Here is a 20,096-nt window from a genome sequence, read left to right as displayed (position 1 = left end):
TGTGCTTTATGTGTATCCCCTCAGTGCATTCAGTTTTAGGGGAATAATCCCTGCGATTGTTTTGTTTCCTACAGCAGTTGCTCAACAATGAGCCAGTAAATGGAAACTCTCTCCAGAAATATTCCAGAGTAAACCCAGACTCGAGTTTAGTAACATTAGGATAAGCGGAGTCTTATGAGAAGCCAGACATTAATGCACAGATATGAAAGAAAACTAGAAAGCCGCTTTTCACTTGGCAAATCATAAATGTGAGCATGAGTTTGATTTTATCTCCGTCCGGCAGCCAGTCAGCTCAGGGCTGCGGCTTCTCCATGCTGGACCTGAAATGTTACTTGGGGGGAATCGAGGCCAAGTTAGCATAATGTCTGGATTGGTCGCATTAAATCTGTCCCCTCAGTCTTTATTTAGTAACCAAAGACAAAAACAATTGATTAGATTTAGAGGTACTTTGCATAAATATGGAGTCTTTACTGCCATTAAGGAGAGACCTGCAAAAGAACGCAGGGAAGGAGAGCACTGGGTTGTAGGTCCCTGCCCCCACTGTCAGGGACGTAACACACACACACACACACACACGCACACGCACACGCACACGCACGCGCGCACGCACGCACGCTTTCCCAGGGGATACAGTCCCCTATTTCCTCTGCTTCTCCTAATCTCTTGGTGTATTTGGCAGAGAAATGTACTTTCAGATAGCATTTACTTAGCAGATAGCATTTTAAAATGAGCTTTGCTATATGAAAGAAAATACCTACCTGGGAGATTAAAAGGGCAGCCTTCAGGGAGGCAAGGCACATGGAATGAAAAGGCTCTCTGCATTGGATAGCGACTGACAAGGGGCCCGTGCTGGCTTAAAGAGGATCCTGTTCCTTCCCAGGCAGCCGCTCAGTGTGGCTCCAGCTCAACGGGCAGAGAAACGGGTGCTGCGGAGGGGGTGGGGTGGGGGCAGGCAAGGAATAATGCTCTGTGCCTCCAGAGTCTTGGGCAGAGGGGTCCTTGGGGTCCCTCTCGCTCCAGATTGAAGGTGGGACCGCACGATGAGGTGCCCTCCCGGACGAGGACTGTACTTTCCCGAATGAGCTGGGGGTGGGGGATCCCGGCCTCGCCACCGTTGAACTTACCTCCAAAGAGGGGATTGGGCTGCTGAGATGGGGCGGGGGGGAGATGAGAGTCCTCCCCACCCCCTGAGGCTGGAGCCCCACTTCTCACAGTGAGCCCGAGGACAGGGGGCGAGGATGTCACCCGACATGCCAGGAGGCAGTGGGGATGATTTGTTACAGGCACGGGGAGCAAACGATTAGTAAGGAAGACTGTTGATTATCAATAAAGGCAGAGTGGCAAGTGGTGTCAATTTTCAAATGCTTTGCTTGATCAGCTTTACAAATTTGAAATCAATCATTAGACTTGCTTGGTCCCTTATGATCATACCTCCCGGTAAGAGTTTTACAAAGAGTTTACAAAAATCAGGGTGCACAAGGCTAAGAAATGTGACTCTGGTCCCCTCGGGGCTGGGTGCTGGGCACCCGGCAGTGAAAATGCTTCTCACAGTCCCTGCCCTTGGAGCCCCCAGCTCACTTCTCCAACAGCCTCTCTCCCGACAGACCTCAGTTTCCTCCGATTAAAAGGGGGGTTGAATTCACCCCTCCTTGGTGAGGTGAGGACTATACCGTGTGTACAGCTGAGATCACAGGCCCGTGACAAACCTCTGGGTTTCTGAACAAGATGGCGATAGAAAACGAAAACTTAGCTTAACCAAAAAAGCATGGGACGGTTAAGAATCTAAGGCTGTGCGGCGGTCTGTGGTATCTGTGTCTGTGTCCAGAAGGCGAGCACCCTTGGCTTAAAGTGTTCATGTGGAATGTGGGATGCTAGGCTTTCGTGAGAGGGGAGGTGGTGTCCTGGAACCCAAGGAACTTGGCCCCACGCAGGCCTGGTTCTAACGAAACGTTTGACCTCCAGCAACTCGCGGGGCCTCCTGAGCCTCAATTTCCTATCTATAGAATGGGACGGTGTGCTCCACTCTGCCTCTACTTGACAGATCACAGGCCCTGATGCTGCACGGGGGGCCCTTGGCCCACTGATGTGAGACAAAATGAGGCAATGGATGATGTCATTTTTCTTTCAGCCCACTCCTGGCCACACCGCAGCCCCCAGCTGTGGTGCCAGCCAGCGGGGGATCTGGCAGCTCCAGTGACTCTGAGAGCAGCTCCGAGTCAGACTCAGACACTGAAAGCAGCACCACTGACAGCGAATCCAATGAGGCGCCTCGCGCGGCCACTCCAGAGGTGGGTGAAGGGGCGGGGGCTGCGAGCACAATTTGCCTGTCACCTGTCACCCCGGGCGGGTGGCCCTCCCAGTGCACAAGCGCGCGCACACACACACACACACGCGCGCGCGCGCGTGCGCGCAAAGCAATAAATATTTTAGGAAAGTATCTGGGTATCTGATAGCATTTTTTTCCCTCTAAAACATATGTGTGCACAGTCCCTAAAATACGGACATTCCTTGCTGTGTGACTCACTGAGCTCCTCTGAGCCTCCAGCTTCCTCATGTGTAAATGTGCAAGAGTAATAACCAGGCCAGCAACTTCTCTTTTGACAGAACCAGTCAACCAGACCCACTTCTGGCCCTGGGGACACCACCCCTGACTCCAGGTTGAATAATGAGTTGCCACTTGGCAAGGAAGACCCAAGAAATGGGATGAATTTTTTTTCAAATTTTGATTTGCATCCTCCAAATGTATTTGATAATAATTCATGCAAATACCTAATACCCTAAGATGCCCAAATTACACTTTTGAGATAAAAAACAATGTGCTCTTCCCCTCCCATCCTCTCTGAGTCCAGAATGACCCCTTGGCGCCCCCGAGCCTACACCCTGTATGGCAGGCAGATCCCTCCCGGGGCTCCATGCACACTTGTTTGTAGTCATCGGAAAGGAACACTGGGGAATGCAGTAGCGCCAATCTGGCTACTAATCGCAGCCAACACTGCTTGGACGTGGGCCCTGGGCTGGGCACCATGAGAAGCTCCTGACCTGCACTTTTTCATATTATCCTTGTAACACTTCTCTGGGGTCCTTGCTGTTACTATCCCCATTTTATGAACTAGAGAATAAGGTTCTGAGAAGTTAAGAGAGAAATTTCCCAAGATCTCCCAGGCAGACAGTGGTCGAGCCAGGGCTGAAACCGGGGTCTGTGCACCGCAGAGCCGGTGCCCCTAACCAGCAGCGCCAGCCGACACGATGTCCCCGACCCTTGCCTGCCATTGCCCTGTGTGCGCCGGACTCACAGCTACTCAAGTGTTTTTAATTCTGTCACCCTCTATCGGCTGGCGCCATAAGCCTCAGCTGATTGGCTTTCAAAAGAAGAGCAGTTGTAATAAAAATGATGGCTCTTTTAGTTCAACAGGCAGAATTCAGAGTTGGGAATCAAGCACCTGAATTGTACGCATCATATCCGCGGCTTAACAGCGGACACTAATGTCTGCACGCATGTCCCCATAAATTGGTTATTGCCCATACACCGAGGAAAGTGCGCTGGTTTGGGGGAAGTCAAATCTTTTCATCCTTCAGTACAAATAGAAAAGGCTGTTCTTTTTTGCAGTGAATTACAGCATCATAGAGGAGACACTGGCACTTTGGCGAATAGAAAGTCTTTCCTTTTGAATTACACTCGAGGCACGCTCACATTGCTTTTCAGGACCCGAGATCATTACCTCTGCCTCCTGGTGAGAGGTTGAGCAATGAGTCCCACCAAAGGATTTTGGGAACAGGTTTCCCGGCCAGGCCTCCATGCCCACCCTCTGGGAAAACTCTCTGTGAATAATTCTTTCCTTCCTGGCCAGAGTGGAAACTGTTTTCAGAAGAGGAGTGGAAGTTTGTTGAAATAAGTAGATCGGGGCTGGTTTGCAGAGTATTTGTCTCTCTGCGTAATTTGATGATTTTAGATTCTGTGCGTGGGTCTCTAAATGTGTGACTGGGCACTTAACATTCACAGCTTTTATCAGCACTCCATGTATGGAGGGTCCTTCCAGATTTTTCCAAGATGTGAGATTCACTCTTACCATTGTCTCTCATCTGCAGCCTGAGCCACCCTCAACCAACAAGTGGCAGTTGGATAAATGGCTTAACAAAGTGACATCCCAGAACAAGTCGTTTATTTGTGGCCAAAATGAAACACCCATGGAGACGGTTTCTGTGCCTCCTCCAGTCATCCAGCCAATGGAAGTCCAGGTCAAAGTGAAGACAACCCCCAGCCAGATCCTGGCTGAACCCAAAGAGAGGCCTCTCCTCAGTCTTATCAGGGAGAAAGCCCGTCCACGGCCGACCCAGAAAACTCCAGAAACAAAGGCTTTGAAGCATAAGTTGTCAACAACTATTGAGACAGCGTCTCAAAGGACAATTGGAAAAAAACAGCCCAAAAAAGTCGAGAAGAACACCAGCATTGACGAGTTTACCTGGCCCAAACCAAATATTACCAGCAGCACCCCCAAAGAAAAAGAAAGCGTGGAGCTTCCTGACCCACCAAGAGGCCGCAACAAGGCCACTGCCCACAAACCAGTCCCTAGGAAGGAACCGAGGCCAAACGTTCCCTTGCCTGCCGAGAAAAAGAAGTACAGAGGGCCTGGCAAGATCGTGCCAAAGTCCCGGGAATTCATCGAAACGGATTCGTCCACGTCCGATTCCAACACAGATCAGGAAGAGACCCTGCAGATCAAAGTGCTGCCTCCCTGCATTGCTCCGGGGGGCAATACTGCCAAATCCAAGGAAGCCTGTGGTGCCAGCCTGACCCTCAGCTCCTTGGTCAGCAGCAGCAACAACAGCCTAACCACCAGTGGTGAGGAGCCAGCATTTTCACCCATCCCTGTCATGCAAACTGAGCTGCTGTCCCCTCTACGAGACCATGAGAACCTGAAAAATCTCTGGGTGAAGATTGACCTTGACCTGCTGTCTAGAGTGCCTGGCCACCACTCAGTGCAAGCAGCGCCAGCCAAGCCGGACCACAAGGAGACTGCGTCCAAGCCCAAGCGCCAGACCACTGCTGCAGCCACCGAAAAACCCGTCCCTAAGGGCAAGCGTAAGCACAAGGTAAGCTGTCCCCCCTCTCCCCCCCCCACCTCCGCCCCACCATGGTCTGCTGAGGGATCATGAGCAGCGGCTCTGTGTTGGCGAACCTGATCTTGAGTCTCATGTGCAAGGAGGCTAATGACAAGGGATTGCAGTCTCTGGTGAGGGCAATGATGCTTTCCATGGGAGAGGCGGTATTTGACGTGACCAGGGAGGAAGTGTTGGGAATGCTCAGGGTTTGTCAGCCAATGTGAAGAGTATCTGAAATAGCACATGGGGGATTATGATGTGTAGGAAAGAAGACTGTGGAGACAGTTGCCTTCCCCAGGCAGCCAGTCCCTGGGATCGGCTCCTTAAGCCACCCCTGTTTTCATGGACTCACGGGGCCACACCTCACAGTCCCCACCCTGGCAGCAGCAGGGCACCCAGGTGCTCCCAAGGGCTCAGCGCGCGTCCCCTGGGCCTTGTTAATTTCTCCGGACACACGTTGGCATCCCCGCACCCCAGTTACACTTTGATGCTCCCAGCTCCTAGCGGACACACAGTCTGCCCAGCCTGCTGGGTCCCCTGAGCTGTGTGGTGGGCCCGACTGGTGGAAACCTCACCTGCAAGAGGTTAGGGCTAAATTCCAGGGCTACAAACTATCACCAGAAGGGCAGGGACGCCTGGCTGGCTCAGTCAGTGGAGCATGCAACACTTAATCTCGGCGTCATGAGTTCGAGCTCCATGTGGGGTGTAGCGATTACTTAAAAAAAAAAAAAAACCAAACAAACAGAAAACTATTGTCAGAAGGGGAAACCCAGAATGGCCTCTTCCATTTCAAATACATTAGGCTCACTCTGTTGTATCTCCAGATCTCAGGGCAGGTTTTTAGAGTAACATCATCTCATGGTGATACTTGAGTAATCCTACTTTTAGTGGCTGCCATAGGAAGTCTGGGGCTCTTGCCCTCTTACTGCTTCCCTGCTCTTCAAGATGACAGCGGGCATCCAGGGGCAAAAGCATCCCTTTAGAACCGGCACATGCAAAGGCATGTCTTACACATGATTTATCGCCTGCCATGTTGATTGTGTAAGTGACCTTTATATGTAACCCACGATCGTTGATTGTATAAGTGACCTTTATATGTAACCCACGATCCCCGTGCTGTTTGCCCAGCCTCGTGCCATGTTAGAGTTGCGGTGTTAGTTTCTCCGCTACTCATCTGTGGGGACGTTGTTGATGGAAGAAGGGTCTGAAAATGATAGGTTCTCTTTACTTTTGGTAGGAGATTCCTGTGGCACCCAATCTTTAATCAGAGGTTCATAGCGCAGCTCAACTCGCTCAAATGTAAGCTTCTTGGCTGATTGCTTTTCTGTCTGAGCAAAGGTGCGCATTTAACTCCCCTGGCTAATCTAGAAGTTAAAATAGAAGCAAACTGTCTACCTTGCTCATGGTTTTTCAATGTCTGCATGTGCCATGTATTTCAAGCTCTGTATTTTTCTTCCCGTTAAAGCCAACAGAGATCACAGAGAAAATCCCTGAGAAGAAGCAACGCCTGGAGGAGGCCACCACTATTTGCCTGCTGCCCCCCTGCATCTCACCTGCCCCACCCCACAAGCCTCCCCAGGCTAGAGAGTGAGTCTGCCCTGTCTTTGTATGACACTTCGATTTTTCGGACCCCCCCCCCCCCAGAAATCTCAAAGGAAACCTTTTGGTGGCGGGGGGGGGTTGTGTCCTGTTTCAGAGGTCCTCCAAGCTTGTAAGTTCGGCCAAAATGACCTTTTAGCACCAAGGGAAGAGTAAAAGGTGTGAAGGAATTAAAATGGGACAGCACCCAGATCATCTGCTTCTGGGCAACTTCCGGTTTTGATGGTGATGAAAGCAGGCTTTGCACGATGACCCAGCTGCTGCTTCCTCTTTGGTGCCATTCTGTAACCTGAATACAGAGCCTGAGGACTAGTAGGTCCATCCTGACCTCCTGAGAAGCCAGGGGAGTGACATGTTTGAGGAGGCTGGAGAGAGGGGACATCTGGGAGCTGCCGTCCCCCGGGGCCGTTGTGTGCACCTCTTTGCATAAAGTGCCAGAGTCAGGCAGGAGACCTCCTCACTCAGATGGCCCCAGCCTTCCCTGGAGAAGTCCTGGGCTCTGTTGCTACCAAGGGTTGTGACCAAGTTCTTGCATCTTAGAAATATCACTTAACTAACGGTCAGCTACTGGAACTATTCCGTCTGGATAATTATTGCCATAAATTCATTCAACACTAGAGATTACTTCCATCAAAGACCAGTTTGGGAGCCTATTAGCAGCCCAGAGCAGAGAGGCAATCTGGCTAACTGCTGCTAACAATTGATTTCACAGATTACTGTTTCACATCAGTGATACAGTATCAATCTGCCACAGATAAGATGTCGGAAATAAGTTTTCAGCTCATAGTTGTTGAGATCCTTATTGTTTTGAGATGAAAGGTAGGAAAAGACCAATTACCACTATATCTACTTGGTATAATAAGGAGCTTGGGGCCTCGAGCTGCCCTTCTCCCTGAGGACCCATGGCTCTTTATATGGTGCGTCTGGTATAACTTTGCTCTGAAACATCCCTTGGCATACTTGGAGTTCTCAGGACGAGCAAACTTTCCAATGGGGCAAGCTGACCTCTTTACCCCTGAGTGAGCCAGGCCTGTGGGGAAGCATGCCCCTTCCCCCGGTGATCAAGGATGGTCTTTACACGGCCCTCCTCCTTCCCTGGAGGACAGACTGAAATGGCATGGCTGTGGTGGCCAGAGCTCCCCAGTTCCCAGGCTGTGACCTATTCAGGCCACCCGAAGGCACAAGGAAAGGGCAGGAGGCATTGCCGCAACCATCAGCCTCTGATGCTAGCCTCCCTAAGCAGCCCAGCAACCCGCCAATTCTCCCATCTCGTGGAAGAGACACAACCAAGTTTTAAATAAACGTCTGATAATTTGAGTGTGTTCATAAAATGGTATTGCTAACTCATGGTCTTTACAGTCTTTCTGCTTTTGTAGTCGTTAGGAATGCAGTGTTTACCTAGTAGCGTTTATCATTCAGGAAGGGCCTGGAGCTGATTCTAAGGCTCATCAAACAAACCCAGGTCTGTGGAAAAATCTCCAGAGCCGAGAGAGAGAGAGAGAGAGAGAGAGAGAGAGAGAGAAGGAAGGGAGGACTGGCCTCTCAGGGCTCTTCTCCTGGGAACCATCTCCTCAAGTTCTGTCTGCTCCTTTGTGCCTTGTTGACCCTCCAAACCAAATCCTTGGAAATTTGTATGAGACATTCACTTTTCTAAATGAATGTTCTAAACCCAGCAAAGAATGCCACGCCAGACTATGACTGCTGCAGTTCCCCGCCATCCAACAGGAGGGCCCCACTGAGGCCCACCCCTCCCCCCCACACACACACCTCCTCGGGAGCTTGAACCATCAGCAGGGCCTCTGATGCATTGGGTGGTGGTAGTGACACACCTCTTGTCTGCTGTCCCCCTTGGCCTACAAGAGGTGCCCAAAGTGGCAAAACCTGTTCTCGTAATAAGAAGCCCTAACAGTGATAGAGTGATCTCTAGAAAATGCTCCCTGGAAGTTATTAAAGGCCCCATGGTTCCAGCTCACTACCAAACAGATGGAAAGGGACCCAGGTGACCGGTGCCCACGGCACAGAATGTGCTGGACTGTGTGCAGTGTTCTGTGTACAGTGGCAGATGGGAAGGCCAAGCACGACTGTCGTGGCCAATAGCAAATCAGATGCAGCTCAAGTAGCGGAGGAGTGGCTGTAGCTAATGAACCATTCACCTCCCATAGACGCCCCAGCAATGCTTGACATCCCTCTATACAAATTCCCAGAAGTCTGATGTCTCCGTAATGATCACACTTAGTGGGGGCTGATGTTTGTGGAGCTTCCTCATGGGCATGAGTCTTAATCCAGATGTTCCCCATTCTTTAATCGAGTATCACAGTTATCTTAAAGTGGTTCTGCGTGTCAAAGCAATTTTTAAAATCCATTGGCAAATATTTTTTGATTAATCGTAACTAATTAAGGTAATGGCAGAAACAGTTACTGTTTTTAAATATTTTGCTGCTTGACAAAACTTGACATAGAGCCACATTTATGAAACAAAAGATAGAGAAGAGGCAAATACTATTACAGTTGGCAAATTTGGGCAACACAGTGGAAGAGAACAAGGAGTTGCACTGACTTCTGCCATCTCAGGAAACCAGACCACTTGAATGCTTGTTCATCTTTGATTTGTTGCCTTAAGAAATTGTAAATCTATATTTCTAGACCCTGACTGAAATTGACAAAGAGGAAAACATATATTCTTGTTGACTTAATTTGCTATTGAAAATTGTAGTCAATAATCATGGAAAGTAAATGGCTGCACAGTGCAATATTAGTTGTCTAAGAAAAGATTAAAATTCAAGTAATCTTCATTGATTAGGCTAAGACAGTAACTAAAATGAAAATCCATGACCCAATTACCATGTTAAGCAGCTAGCATAAGGTTTTAGTTGTTCTGTTTTATCTGAAGTCTCTGTCTCTTTGATGGTGCCCATTTAATGGGCAGATAAATCAGTCTGAAAGCACGGGAGTACTTCTAGGACTACAGATGTCTTGTGGCAATATGACAAAATAGTTTTCAAATGGGTTCCGTAAAGAGGAGCACATCAGTACTCCAGTATAACAGCGTAAGGTCAGGGGCTTCTTATGCCTTGGCGTGGGCCTAGAACATGTTGGACATACGGCTCATGATGTGTCACAAAATATTTAGTGTGTTATTGATAGCTAAGTAATGTACAAGCATAATATTTCTTAAGAAAATATCCCTCTGCTAGTTGTTTATTGTACCATTTATTGTGTGATTATGCAGTTAAGTCCTAGGGCAAAATAAGTAGGAACCATCCTAAAAAATGACGGGATTAAAGTCTGCATTGGATTTTCCATAAAAATCTAATTAAGAGGAATCTTGAAAGGTTGCAAATATCACACTGTAGCACCCTCCATTAGACAGTTACATTTACCACGGAGTTCTGCTTCAAAGACATGTGTTTATTCTTGGATACATATATTTGCATTTATTTATAGCTCTATCTCTCTATAGATATCTATGTCTACATGCATTTTTATATATACTCTTCACCATAGCTAAAGGGCCATCAACTAAAATAGTACTTAAGTTGAAAGTACCCGCATCATGGGAAAAATCACGAGAGAGCAACAAAATTTTGTGACACCCTATGCTTTTTGTTTACACAGAAACAGTTCATCCCGGAGAGCAAACAGAAGGAAAGAAGAAAAGCTGTTTCCTCCTCCACTTTCCCCACTGCCGGAGGACCCTCCACGCCGCAGAAACATCAGTGGCAGCAATGGTCCCTTTGGTCAAGACAAAAACATCCCTATGATCGGACAGATCACCTCTACCAAACCGAAGAGGAGTGAAGGCAAATTCTGTGCTACTTTCAAAGGGATATCCGTAAATGTAAGCATCTCAGAAGAAATACTATAATCATCAGGTATAAACAGGTTGCCCCAGCTTGTCTAACCAGATGTGGTTGCGGGGGGATGGGAGGAAGAAGCAGAGAGAACAGTGTACAGAAATATGCAAACTCTCCATTATTTCAAACCTCAGTTGTTCTAATGTAGGATGAATTTTTCATTCCAGCCTTACTTCTCCCAGCAGATTATTATGCGGAGACTTGGGGCTTTGGACATCCTTTGGTCCAATACTTTCATATCTCGGCGGTGGGGACACACAAAATACTGATTGAGCACGGGGCGTAGGCACTGATCATTTAGTGAATGAAAGAACCAATGGATGGGGTGGGATTGCTCAAGGTCACTGGATTGGAGCTGCAACTCCCAGTTGCATCTTCCCACCACCCAGCTTAGCAGGTGTGAATTGTGTTTAAAATAGTGACTCAAAAGGATGGAACTTAAAAGGTGAATCTGTTGCTAAAAATTATACAATTGTGGTTCTAAGCACAACTAAAGGATTACTCAGCCCTTTGTATTTTCAGCACTGCTGCTCCATTAGCGTAGAAAATGGAGACTTTGTATCACTTTTCACATCCGCGCGGTCTTTCCATCTGTTTCGGGTATAGGTACCTGAAGCGCAGAAGCCACAAGCAAAGTGTCACCAGTGAATACTAATGACAAATGCATCTGTTTTTCCATGTAAATGCATGTATATGCAGATGTAGCACCCGTATGCATCTAGTCTCCTTTAAGGATAATGTAAAAAAGCAAATACGGGAAAATCAATGAGCTTTCAAATATCTTGATGCCAGCCTGGTAGACCCTGGACCAAACGTGCCCATTTACCACTCCATGAAAAGCCACGAGGCCTCTGAGCTTGAAGGACTCCAACGTAGAGTCCTCCATCATCTGAGATGACTGGCATGGCACGCATATATCTAGGCAAATTTCAATGCTGGTATAGAGAAATTGTGCTACTGTAAAATAGTCATTTTCCATATGAAATTTTGTGTGCACGTGCGTACATGTGCCTACATAATATTTGCATTCACATTTAAAAATGCTGACCTTGTTAGAAATTAAACCCTCTATTCGAAACAGTAATTATACTATCAATCGTATTTTTCATACTGAATGTAATTAATATGGTAAACTCCAACTGGTTCTCTTTTCTATTGCGAGCTTTGGGAGGGCATATGCCAGACCTAGACGATTCTCTTTGTACAGTGCCTGGTATATTGTCCCAAAGACTTAGGTGCTTAATACAGTTGTGATCATGACAATGGTGATGCTTACAAGAATCTGTGAAGTCATTTCTACAAGAGTTAAAAGCTGCTAGGGAAACCTGATAATATGGTTCCATCTGCACCTAGAAATGGATTGCCCTCCTTAAGGAATTCACTGGAGTCTTCCATGAGAGGCTCCCATGACTGACTACCCATTGCCCCTTCTTTTCATAAATGTGAAAGCTGGAAGACGGGTACATTTTTGCCCTAGCCTGGGAGTTAAGAGGCTTGGTGCATAGTGCTAAAACTGCAGTAGGTTTTCTGTGGCCTTGGGCAAATTACGAAAGTGCTCTGAGTCCATAAAATGAGTGGATTTGACCGGATGAACTATAAGGCTCCTTCCAGCTCCCAAAGTGTTTTCAGTATTGTGCTCTCACAGTATTCCACTTTTGTGTGAAGTCTTGTTTCATTGATTCAGTGGACGGCTGAGCACGGACGGAGGACGTGTTTATATAACTTGCATGATCATGGCTGAATGCAGCCATTTCAGGTCAGATGTGCCAGGACTGACATCAGTGCCATGTGCGCAGTGGATGAGGTGCTTTGGGGTCCTTGTCACATATCTTGACCATAGAGACAAGAGGGACCATCTTGGGCTGACTCCACTGTTTTGTCCGGGCCATCTGGCTTTGGCAGTAGAAACATGGACTTTTAGAAGGCTTCGATGTATTTATGTGTTTGGGTTGAATAAAATCCATGATGATTTGTCAACCATTTTCTCCCTATCCATCATAACAATTGTTAGATGGATAGCTTCTCACCACATTTCTCTCAGTGAGTTCTTGGTGGTAAGAAGTTTTGATAATCAGAAGATCCAGGATAAAGTGGAAAAGATAGACTTGCTTGGACATAAGAAATGTTCACATGTGACCTCTATTTTTAAACTGACCCTTTTGACTAAGGCAGGTAGGAGTGCACACAGTCAGCAAATTACTGGGAGCATGAGGCTGTGGGGTGGGGGGATGGGGTGGTGCAGCGATGTCAGAAATCAGAGATGGTGCCAGTGTTGACAGTTCTCATTATAAGATAAGCAATGAGACATGTGCTCAAAGAACTACAATATGAAATGGCTGGTGGTTGGTGTCACAGAGAGGGATTGAGACAGACTTCAATCTCTGAAGGGACCAGGGAGGATTAAAGTACTTCTGGCTGGGCGCCTGGGTGGCTCAGATGGTTAGGCGTCTGCCTCTGGCTCGGGTCATGATCCCAGGGTCCTGGGATCGAGTCCCACATCGGGCTCCTTGCTCAGCAGGGAGTCTGCTTCTCCCTCTGCCTCTCCCCTGCTTGTTCTCTCTCTGTCTCTCTCACAAATGAATAAATAAAATCTTTGAAAAAAATAAAATAAAATAAAAATAAAGTACTTCTGGCTGTGGACATATAAGGTGGTTTTCCTGGAGGAGAAGGCATTTGTTGAGCTGGGCCTTAGTAGGTGAGGACAGTTTAAAAATGAAGGAAGGAGGTTAAACAAACTGTGATCTGTCCATACAATGGAATATTCTTCAGCCTTAAAAGGGAAGGACATTCTGACACGTGCTACAACGTGGATGAACCTTGAGGACTTGATGCTGAGTGAAAGAAGCTAGTCGTATGTATTTTACCACAATTTTTTTAAAAGATTATTTATTTATTTATTTGACAGAGAGAGACACAGCGAGAGAGGGAACACAAGCAGGGGGAGTGGGAGAGGGAGATGCAGGCTTCCCGCAGAGCAGAGAACCCGATGCGGGGCTCGATCCCAGGACCCTGGGATCATGACCTGAGCCGAAGGCAGAAGCTTAACAACGGAGCCACCCAGGCATCCCCGCAGTTTTTTTTTTAATTAAAAAGTGGAGCAAATTATCGCAAGGTGAAAAAGGAAAAGTGACGAAGGGAAGGTTCTTTCAACTCTAAGACTCCACATGAACCAAAGCAGGAAAGTGAAGAAGACAGGATGTGTTCAGACTTGGGGAAGGTCCGTGGGAATGAGTAGCAGGAGATCAAGTGGAAAGCTGAAGCCGGATCAGGGAGGACCTCACGGGCCAGCAAAGGAGCTCAGCCTTGAGTTTGCCTTTGGATGCAAGGCAGTAAAATGCATGCAGCTTTGTGGGAGAAGCTCTGGCACGCCAGCAGCAGATTGAGAGTGGATTGGAAAAGCTGGCTCCAAGGTCGGGGGTCCAGCCAGGAGGCTGATGGTCTAAGTCAGAAGCTACGAGGGCCCACACTTGGAGGCATCAGACAAGGAAGGCACAGATTTGAGAAATGGTGGGGAGTTGCAATGAATAGGACTTTGTAATGGATTGGATAAGGGTAATGGAGAGGAAGAAATTAAGGATGAAATAGAGCAGTGAAATTCACTTTATTTTGAAGCTCTTTTCAAAAGAGTTTTAGGATCATTATCATTTTTTGAAATGAAGGAATTTATAGCACTTCAATATACAGAGCTGATTAAAGCAGAGCAGCTCAGATGGAAGGCAAGGTGGGGAGTACACTGGTTCCAATGCTCCTAGCCCAGGGATGACCACAGTGCCCTTACTGCCATGGAGAAATCTAGCCTTGGTGACAAGGGAAGACCATCCCACCGTTAACAGAAAGAGGGAACTGGTTTGGTTATCAATTTGGTTTCAGGGCAATTTGAGGGCCTAATGGGCCATCTTGGTGATAATGAGCCAGAGGTGATCACCGCACATCTGGAGCTTTAGAGACAGGGTAAGGTGGAGGTTTCCTTTTGGCAGTGATCCACATATTGTCAAATCTGCACCAGCACATACGGGATTGGCAAATCCTGTTAAGGTCAGGAAAGAAGAGACCTGAGGAATGCACCTTGGGAGATACCAAACTTAGAGAGATACCAACTCAGACAAGCAGAAGGAGGAGGAGGTCCCATGGCAAGCATGGTCAGAGATAGAACAGTCAGGATCATGCCACCATTGCCAGGTGGGGAGGGCCGAGTCTACCATGGGCTCCTGACACATACTGTCACAGAAGTACAAATCTTGCCACCTAGTTTCTTCAGCTTGATTCCACTCCTTCCATGGCAATGACAGTTCAGAGTGAAACCCAGAAATCTCTTGCCCATTTGGTTTTTGATCTGGTCAAAATGAGCTTTCACCATCCCAAGACTTCAAAATGAGGAGGCACTCATATGACGTTCACTTAGCCAGACATCAGTCAAGGCCTCAGTGAACAAAAGGGCAGCTTCAGCCTTGGTCCCAGGGTATAGGGCCTGGTTTGCTGCACTGGATTATGGCATTTTGCAGAGTGACTGGAGTACCTTATTTACCCTCGTGAAAGTCTCTGGGCTGTTTCAGGGTCACCTCTCTTGCTTTCTCTCCATCACCTACCCTCACCCTTACCCTTGCTCTGTCTTCATTGTCCTTCCTCCTCTGTCTTTCTCTCCTTTCCCCCACTCTCCACCCACGTCCCCGATGAGATCTGCCAATGGCTGTCTTGATGGGATAATGGGGCTTATGTAATCACGGCGCCTGACTAGCTTGGTGGTTGGTATCATCACAGAACAAAAGCTGGTGATCTACCAGGGTCACCTGTTTATTCTCAAGCTGTGTGCATTGTTCTTTCTCTTGCCTTGTTTCCTACTGTGCTTGACATTCAAAGTATATATGAAAAGACATTCTAAGAGTCCAGACCTTATGGCAGCTATTTGTCCTTTTTCCCAGGATGGAGACACTCCAAAAAAGACACCCTCTGCCACCATCACGGTTACCAACACAGCTGTTGCCACTGCCACTGTTACTGCTACTGCCATTGTCACTGCCACTGTCACGGCCACCGCGACCGCCACTGCCACAGCCACTACCACAGCCACTACGACAACCATCTCCACCATCACCTCTACCATCACTACCGGCCTCATGGACAGCAGTCACCTGGAGATGGCGTCCTGGGCAGCCCTGCCCCTTCTGTCCAGCAGCACCACCAGTGTCCGGAGACCCAAGCTCACTTTTGACGACTCGTATGTTGTCCCCAGATCATCATGGACGCGGTGTGGGAGCGGTGCATGGGGGTGGGTGCAGGCAGGATGGCTTTTCTAGCACCACACGCAGGCCACCCAAAGTAAAACCTCAGCGGCAGCCCCTCCTCCCCACACACCCCCTTGTCCACACCGAGAAATGTCTTTGGCCCATTTTTATCATGGAGCTCGGGTACCATTTCCAAAGACAGGTGCTTAATTCTAGGTTCCTTTGGCCCCCTTTCTTATCCGTGTCCTCAGATTGAACAGTGTGCCAGAAGCAGCTAGCTAGGTTCGTTGGGGTCCACGGGCTGTTTGGACAGTGGAATGGTTGGGTTGGAGGGGACAGTTATCGATCCCAATGGACCATTATGCACTTCACATTACACTTCCGGGCTTATTGCAAGGTTGGTTATTCTATGAACGATAGCGTTCACCTGCCCTTTTGAGGGCATTGCATTGGAATGGATTTATAGCAAAACCATTTGTGGCTCTTCAGTCTTTCATTAAAAAGATGAACCTTTGGTTGCTGAAAGAGCCCATTTTATTTCCTTAGGGTTCACAATGCTGATTATTACATGCAAGAGGCTAAGAAGCTGAAGCACAAAGCTGATGCACTGGTAGGTTTTCCCCTCTCATTGCTTTCCTCCCATTAAGGTGTCATGCTTTGAAGGGAAACAAAGAAGTCACCTTACAAATGAGTCCAACTTCCTCTTCGCTCCGCTGACATAGGCAGATTGGGGCTGGTTCATTCCTTACACCAGAATTCCCAAGTTCTTGGCAGCGTGTCCCCCTGCCCTCATTCATGTCCTCGCTCTTCTTCCCCTTGCCCTAACGTCCCCTTGCCCAAACTTAAATGCCATATACTGTTGTTGGCTTTCGAGTGGATTTGAGATGACTCTTGAAACTGCCCTGGAGAAAGTGGGAACTCCCATTGGTTCCAGTAAATCAGGACCGGTGTGGGCAGAGAGAAGGTTGTTGAGAGCTGGTCAGGTGGACTCAAAAAATGGCTTTGGGAAACCCAGGTGTGTAGAAAAAACGCAGCTCCGTGCTGCACTGATTACATGTTTCCGAATGAGGCCCACAGCCAGGCTAGGACCCTACACAAAGAAAGGAAGTTCTGTCATCTGGAGTTCCAAGGACACACCGCCCCGCTGCCTCCAAGGGTCTTGGCCACCTAGACCAATGATGAGCTCAGCATGTTGAGTTGTCCTGATTGCTTCTCCTAATGGGGGGTCTCAACCACATGTCACAGTTACTCGGGGAGCTTTAAAACGAACCCGATGCCTAAGCCTTACCACAGACAGATGGAATCAGAATTTCTGAGATGGGGACCCAGGCAAGGGTATTAACACTCTTCACTGCCCCCAGAGAAGGGCAGTGCCTCAATTCAGGGTCCTCACCTTTGACTGAACCCCAGCACATTTAGAGGTATCAGTTCAACTCCGTTATGTTAAGAAAAAAACAAAAACAAAAACAAAAACAACCAGTATCCTCCCATCATGGCAGTGTGTCCATCCGGGGCTTAGCTGGCCCGCGATGTTGGACACTGGCAGGGCTATGTTAGCATTCTTCGACAGCCCCTGCACTGTGACTTGTGACTTATATCTGCATCTGCTGCTTCCCTACTTTCTGTCATTTTCCCACCGCGGTCCACATTGCTCGGGTATTAGGTATTGTCTACAGCTAACCTTTCTGTGGTGGGAACTGTCCTTTTGAAAGCTACTGTCCCCTGCTCCTGCAGACAAAAATGACAAGGCAGGCTGGGTGCCTGCTCCGCTGGAGATGCTAGGGAGACTATGCCCATGACCGTCGTATGGGCAGCCAGAGATTTGGAAGGCAGTGCTGCTGGCTTGAAGACCACTGGTTTGCTCTGCATGTCCTCAACTCTGCAGCACCACAGAAGGGCTCTGGAGTTGACCCTTCAAAATCGGGGCAAGGGAGCACATAAACGTTCCCTTGACAGGCTGGTCTGCGGGCTCATGGAGTGGGGCACGCACGTGAGACCATGTAGGAGAGGTTCGGAAGAACTGAGAAAAATCAGAGCCACAGAGATACGTACATAGGATTAAGACCCAGCATCACTCTGTACCTTCCAGGGTCGTGTTTATGTGTACCCCCCAAATCACTTTTGGTCTAAGCCATTTAGAAAATGCATTCTCATTTGGGGATATTCCATTCCCCCATGGGGGCAAAAACCAGTTTGGGGGGCTAAAGTAAAAAAAGTCAGACGTTGCAATGGTGCGTGACCTTCCAGGCCACAAGACATGAAGAGAGGTTGAGTATGTTTTTGGTCTTTATGTTTCGGTGGAGGTGTGTGAAAAAAATATCTCAAATAGCTCCCACAGGGGCCCCGGCGGGAGGTGGTGATGATGGAAACAAAGGTTGAGAAACACTCATTTAGAGGCCAGAAGGCCCCCTTGTAGTTCGAGCCCCTTGTTTTATGGATGGGAAAACTGAGGCCCCGGGACCAGGGTATGACCTGGCCACCATTTGGCACAATGGCCAAGTATACATCTCTCTGGACTTCAGTTTCTCCTTTTGGAAAAAGAGAGGTTCGGTCTAGGAGATCTTTAAGAAACCTTTCAGCTGTGGGTTTGTGAGTGAAAAGTCACTTTGAAAAATCAGGATATAAAGATTAATTTCCCCACAAGACAGTCAGAGCCAAATTACCTAAGGAAATAATCGGGTGAGGCATGAGAAGAAGGAGATAGTTTGCATACACACACATAGGTTTTCATAAAATCACTTTGAATTTGGTTGAGAACAATATTCTTCCACAACAGCTTATAGTAAGGAAACTGCAGAATTCCTGCAGTATATAAAAGCTGCAGAACATTTATTATAAAGAGAGTCATTTACAATAGCAGTGCTGTAGGACCTGTAACTCATCATTTTATAGTCGTACTTAATCCTTTGCTAGAGACAGCTACTCTGCCATTTTGAGAATTGAAACCTTCACAGTTGCAAGAAAATATTTTGATAAAAGGTATACAAGAAAATTAAAATAGCTAAATCTGCATTATATTGGTTCTTTTTACATAAAATTCTGTATAAGTGGAATTCTTATATCCAGCTATCAAAAATTGAAAACATTAAATACTGTTATAAAATACTCACTATAAAAGTGTCATATATAATATTCATTACACATAAAAAAGAAATCAGTATGTCTAAGTCAGTTTAATCATGACCATTATCAGGGCTAAAACCTTTTGCAATAAAATTTTGCTAAACTAAAATATTTAGTAGTGCTATATTTTTTGGCTTTTTGACACACTATTGCAGACCATCATTTACAATGAAAGTGATGTGATTATTGTCAACAGTCACATGGAAGCTTCACATTTGTCATGACAATAGCATCCATTTTTTACTCTTCCCCTGGGGGTGGGGTTGATGTGCTCACAAAGACTGCAGACGGAAGTTGTCCATGAGGCCTATGAAAAGCAGAGTTCCACCAGCAGCTCTGTCCATAGGACACCACAATGCCCAGTCTAGTCAATTCAGCGAATAGAAACTAGTCACGGCATGATTTGCATTCTGATCCCCCCCAAAATAATCACACCAGCAACAGGACCACAAATACATGATCATACCACCACCATACACGATACCTTGGCTGCATTTTTCTCTTCTCTACCAGCCTTGGGGTCATGACAATAGAACCTTAAATCAGCTATGTCACTGTCGATACAAATTCACACACTGACCTCCCCCCCCTTCTCCATCGGGGTTTCTCAACCTCGGCACTCTTGGCATCTTGGGCCGGGTATTTCTCACTGCCCGGGGTTGTCCTGTGCCTTGTGGGGTGTTTAGCAACATCTCTGGCCTCTGCCAACTCGTCCCTCGTGCCAACGACCCCCGATATCTCCAGTCGTTGCCCAACGTACCCTGGGGGAGGGGTGCAAAAAGGCCCCGGGATTGAGACCCACCCCTTTATATGAGGCAGAAAAGAGGCAATATCATGGTGACGAGTCATCTTCCTGTTTCAGTTCGAGAAATTTGGCAAAGCCGTGAATTATGCCGACGCAGCCCTGTCCTTCACCGAATGTGGCAATGCAATGGAACGCGACCCTCTGGAAGCCAAGTCTCCGTATACCATGTACTCCGAGACTGTGGAGCTCCTCAGGTTAATGGCCTTTCTGCAGCCATCTTCCTAAGCTCATTTCAGTCGTAATTAGAAGCTGCTATGTTTTTTAAAAATATCATTTCCTCCTACTAATGGTTTGTCCTACACATCTTCTTCTTAGAAGTCATCATAATTAGTTCTTGCCATTTTATTAATGTCATGGAAAATTTATAATTGATGGACACTGCTTTTATAAATT

General features: G+C 47.4%; 1 protein-coding gene across 3 annotated transcripts in view; it reads left to right on the top strand.

Annotated features, from left to right (window-relative positions):
- AFF2 (ALF transcription elongation factor 2) overlaps positions 1 to 20,096 on the top strand; it is a 456,177-nt gene that overhangs the window by 410,378 nt on the left and 25,703 nt on the right. For all 3 annotated transcript variants that reach the window (XR_003607226.2, XM_088028621.1, XM_088028620.1), the window contains 7 exons: positions 2,129 to 2,288; positions 4,087 to 5,091; positions 6,566 to 6,687; positions 10,315 to 10,537; positions 15,473 to 15,768; positions 16,322 to 16,385; positions 19,761 to 19,897. Coding sequence is in view for 2 of the 3 variants with exons in the window: in XM_088028621.1 (XP_087884747.1) it covers positions 2,129 to 2,288; positions 4,087 to 5,091; positions 6,566 to 6,687; positions 10,315 to 10,537; positions 15,473 to 15,768; positions 16,322 to 16,385; positions 19,761 to 19,897 (2,007 nt within the window). In the remaining variant the exon portion in view is untranslated. The remainder of the gene's footprint in view (positions 1 to 2,128; positions 2,289 to 4,086; positions 5,092 to 6,565; positions 6,688 to 10,314; positions 10,538 to 15,472; positions 15,769 to 16,321; positions 16,386 to 19,760; positions 19,898 to 20,096) is intronic.

This window comes from Eumetopias jubatus, unplaced genomic scaffold, assembly GCF_037043125.1.
Source record: "Eumetopias jubatus isolate StellerSeaLion01/CBP00866 unplaced genomic scaffold, mEumJub1_p1.0 scaffold_11, whole genome shotgun sequence".
In the NCBI taxonomy this organism is placed as follows: domain Eukaryota; kingdom Metazoa; phylum Chordata; class Mammalia; order Carnivora; family Otariidae; genus Eumetopias; species Eumetopias jubatus.
This window is presented reverse-complemented; position numbering and strand designations above follow the sequence as displayed.